Here is a 4,343-nt window from a genome sequence, read left to right as displayed (position 1 = left end):
GGCGAAGCCCGAGGGACAGGCTCCGGGCCCCGCTACTGCCGAGCGGCCAAGCTGCGAAGTCATTAGGGCTGGGGGGAGGCACCCGCATTCTGAAAAGCCTCTTTAAGGCTTAAATAATTCCCAAACCGGCTTTCAGTAATTTGCCTTTTCTCCCCGCTTTGGTGGATGGAGTTCCACATCCTCCCCCCCCAAAAAAACCAACACAAACCCACCCCAAACAACCCCAAACCCTAAGCATCCTGCACACTAGCCCTTTTTAAGGCAGTCCGGCAACTTACTGAGGAGCAATTCTACGTTCCTGATGGGTGACGCATCGCCTGTTCAGCCTGGGCCAGCTTCCCAGGTGGGAAAGAGAAGGGAGGTGGGTTATGGGGCAGGTAAAATGTTCTGTGGCCTCTATGCTTAGGCACCCTGTGTTAGACAGGCGTATTTGCACTGAGGGAGCGTGTGGGCCCGTAGGGGAATGAAGTGGTGATAAAGAAGTACACATGCTCCCAAATTAGCCATTTGAAGGAAAAAAAAAAAAAAAAAAGGTTTAATCTGGATTGTTCAAACAGCTCTGACACAGGAGGCACTCACCTTTTGCTGCTCTCAAGCTGACGTTCTAGGGCACTTGGCCATGCGGCTCTTCCACTCCAGACTCCCTCGTTACTGTCACTTGTTCCAGCCTTCAGCTATTGTAGCCACATGTTTGAAAAAAAAAAAATTGGATAGTTCTTATTGCTATGTTTTTTTCCACCAGAACACCAGCTTGCTGATGCAGTTTGCCACAGGAGGTGCAGAGGACTGATGGAGGAAGATGAGAAGCAGTGATGGGTTAATCAGACCAGTGTAAAGACCACTGTTCCTGCACATGAAGTTCTCTGTTTGTCTTCTAAGGGCTTTAAGTGTCTCAGCTCATGGCTAACAGCAGTGCTGGATAAAATAATATCCATTCAACTACCTGCCTGAGAGCATGGAAAGAGACTAGTAAGATATGAGAAATCATCACTAGACTGTTGTTCAGTCATCCTAAAAGCTTTGCTTCCACTCCACTGCTTCTTCACATGCTTATCCTCACAAACCCTACCCTGCCCTTGGGCCTCTTCATTTACTCCTAGTATCCTCCCTAGGCACAGACCTCCATTTCTACTCCCATGGTGCTGCTTCCAGACATTAATGTCTGGAAACACATAGCTAGGGTTCCCAAACAACCTTAACTCTGCCCTAGAGGCAAAGATTTATGAAAAAATCCTCTCTGTTTAATATAAGCTGGGACCACAAACAACGAAATGCCTCCATCACAGTAGTGCAACTGCAGAAATTCCAGCCTACAGTTAGCCAAACGTAACCCACTGAGTGCTGTGTTCTTTTATTTTCATATTTCTGATTAGGCAAACAACATAATGAAAGCCTCGCTCCCTATTCTTTCGTAAGACTGCATGACTCACCACTTATGTAAGCCTTATGCAGGAGCTGGTCATAGCTCCACTGATGATACTACATACTGGTTTGCAATTAGTGCAAGGCTTCAACCTCCCTGATCTGTACAATAAAAATAGGTTCTCTCAGCTTACATGTTGTGAGCAGTGAGGCTTTGGGAGCCCAGGAAAAGTAGGGAATCTGTAGGGAACTGTGATAGTTAAAACCTTAAAATTTTAGGTGGATTCTCTAAAGAGTTCAGCATTGGCATTGCTTTTCTTTCTCCCTCTCTCAAATGACTGGATAAACAGCTTGGAGGGTCTGAAGAGTTCAAAATCATCTGGCTTTCAGCTATAGCTTATGGGTAAGAACAGTGGGATTTATTATGTGGACTGCCACATCATCTTTGATGACATTGTAATTAATATGAGACAGCAATATGGAAAGAACATGGTTATCACATGGTATCAAAATTTACTTGGGAGCCTTCGTTGTCCATTTCAGAACCTTAGCAAGTTTGGACTTAAATGCAAGTCCAACTCTGCCATTCAGAAATGAAGAGCTCAGCTCAGGCTATGCTCTCCCTTCTCCCGTTAATTTCATGTTAGCACAGATAATAAGAAAGTAGTGGATGAAGCAGGCTGGAAGTTTCTCAGCACAGCTGCCTGACACTTTGTACACTCTCTGCGCACGTTCTGTAGTTCCCACTTTAGTGACTCACAACAGATCTCTTCTTTTGTGGGAGAAAAAAAGAGTAGTTTTGTGCTCCCTGAACACAGCAATGATGCACTGCAGTCTTCGCTGGCTTTTGCAGGCAGGGAGTAAGAACACAAGGTATTTCACTGACTTCACAGCAACTGTCTTACACCCATTTAAAAAAGAAAAGAGGAATGACCCTTGAGTGAAAGGTAGTGGATTTCTCTTTACTTGTAATGACAGTAGAGGCAGCAAAACCAGGGTCACCAACGGAAGTTAAGAATTACTAAGAAAAACTTCAGCATCTAAGTCTCAGCTGAAGGATTGGGACTGTACCACATCAGCGATACCCTGTGAAGTAGGAGTGTTGACGTCACCCCAGAGCCTAGAATAGCAATCCCTTGAGGGCTGGGGAGATGGAGAGCGCCACTGAGTTAGTAAGCGTATATTCAGCATTTAGCTTGAATGTTGGAACAGGGAAATTATAAATGGCCCTAAGTAGCAGAGAATGTTTTTACCATGTATCTAATATATAAATACCTCTCCCAGAGGAGACAAACTCCCAAGTGCAGACTTGCCAGCACATCCTGACTCCAAGGCATCTGCCCTACTCAAGCCCTTCAAAAACTGGACTCTCAGCAATTTCATATGATAGTTTTGTGTAAACTACAGTTGCTGAATTAAGGATCTAGACAATAAGATGCCATATTACCTCTGTTTTTCCAACCAGGACTTCTTAGTCCTGTGCTATCATTTCCTGAAGCATTTCCAAAGGACTTGAAAGATTTCTTGTCTTCCCCAAAAGATGGTGTCCATCAGATGGGGAAACTAATGCAGCAGGCAGCATAATACCGCACCCAAAGTCACCCAGAGGTTTATAGCAGAAGCCAAATCTCCCTGCTCCTAAAGGACCAAACAGGTAGAATACTCCACCTTTTAAACCATCTCAGTGACTATACTACCTAACTTAATTCCTTGCTAATTTTTCCTTATGGTTTAAGTAATTACTTGGCCCGTACATTGGGAGTAAGCCAAGTTTGGATAAAGCTGCTGTGGTGTCTCTCCACATCTATTTTTTTGTCATCTGTATGTATCATTTGAGAAACCACAGCCACCACCAGCACAGGAGACACTGCATCATCCTTCCTTGCTGAACCATCAAGACATGGCTGTTCCTCAACGCCTCCTCCCTCCAAGGTAGGAAACTGCTTAAACTGTCATTACTAGATTTGACATAGGAACCACAGCAGCATGCAAAGAGAATGCAAGTCAGGTATTATCCCACCAATATTACTATTCATCTACCCAGTTCCTTCTTTTAAAAATAAAATGATGTTGGAGAAAAGTGTTACTCTTTTGAAAGAACATTAGTCAAGTTACTGTTTTATCAAATTAATTGCTTAAATTACCGCTTCCTGTGACAGCTTTCCCTGAAGGATATATCCTGTAACAATAACTTTCACACTGCTTTTTCTAGTTATGCCTGCCTGGATATCTTTGTCACTGATGGTATATCATTAAATGTGGACTTTTTTTTTCTTTTTTTTTTTGACAGATCTCAATGTGTAACATTTAAAAATCTATTGGAAAATTCCCTCCCTCCCCACCAATGCCGTTATAAGGATTCCTCTCTCATTTTCACACTGTTACACAGTAGTATCATTGTTTACTGAACAGATTTTATGTATCTGCTCAGTCTTAGCAGGGGCAAAAGATTCTCCCCCTGTGAAGAGCTTTTCCGTTACGTACTAGTGACGGGGCATTATGAGTCCTGGCAGTATTCATTCACTACCAAACTGCGTTAATTGGTAGATGAGGAAAAAAGCCCTGATTCAGTTGCGGACTAACATCAATATAACTAAATGCACTTCATACATGTATTTAACTGGGGAATCAAGACATGAAGATCTCTTCAGATGGCTACTAAAATCACTACCATTACCTATCTCCATGATTTTTGAAAAGCACATCTCCAAATGTATCTGGAGTTCAGCCAAAAATGGAGCCAACAAGACCGTTCTTTGTGAACATCAGCCAAAAACCTGTGCACCAGACTATCCCTTTTCAGGAGCGCAACTCACCTCTAATTGGTCCTTTCCATACAGCAGTAGCAATGTGCACACAGAAACTGGAGAAGGGCTAATGTTCTGCGGCTGTTTCAATCACGTACATGCGGCATCCCAGACAAGACGCTTTTTGGCTCTGCCAAAGGCCACATCCTCGAGGAACAGCATCAGCCCATCCAT

At 43.4% G+C, this 4,343-nt stretch overlaps 1 protein-coding gene across 1 annotated transcript in view; it reads right to left on the bottom strand.

Moving 5' to 3' along the window:
- LOC104289801 (bone morphogenetic protein 7-like) overlaps positions 1-4,343 on the bottom strand; it is a 10,941-nt gene extending 6,598 nt beyond the window's left edge. The window contains exon 1 of the mRNA XM_009888813.1: positions 4,268-4,343. Within this exon, the coding sequence (XP_009887115.1) occupies positions 4,268-4,343 (76 nt within the window). The remainder of the gene's footprint in view (positions 1-4,267) is intronic.

This window comes from Charadrius vociferus, unplaced genomic scaffold, assembly GCF_000708025.1.
Source record: "Charadrius vociferus isolate BGI_N301 unplaced genomic scaffold, ASM70802v2 scaffold436, whole genome shotgun sequence".
NCBI classification, from domain to species: domain Eukaryota; kingdom Metazoa; phylum Chordata; class Aves; order Charadriiformes; family Charadriidae; genus Charadrius; species Charadrius vociferus.
The sequence above is the reverse complement of the archived record's forward strand: the minus strand, read 5'-3'. Positions and strand labels throughout refer to the sequence as shown.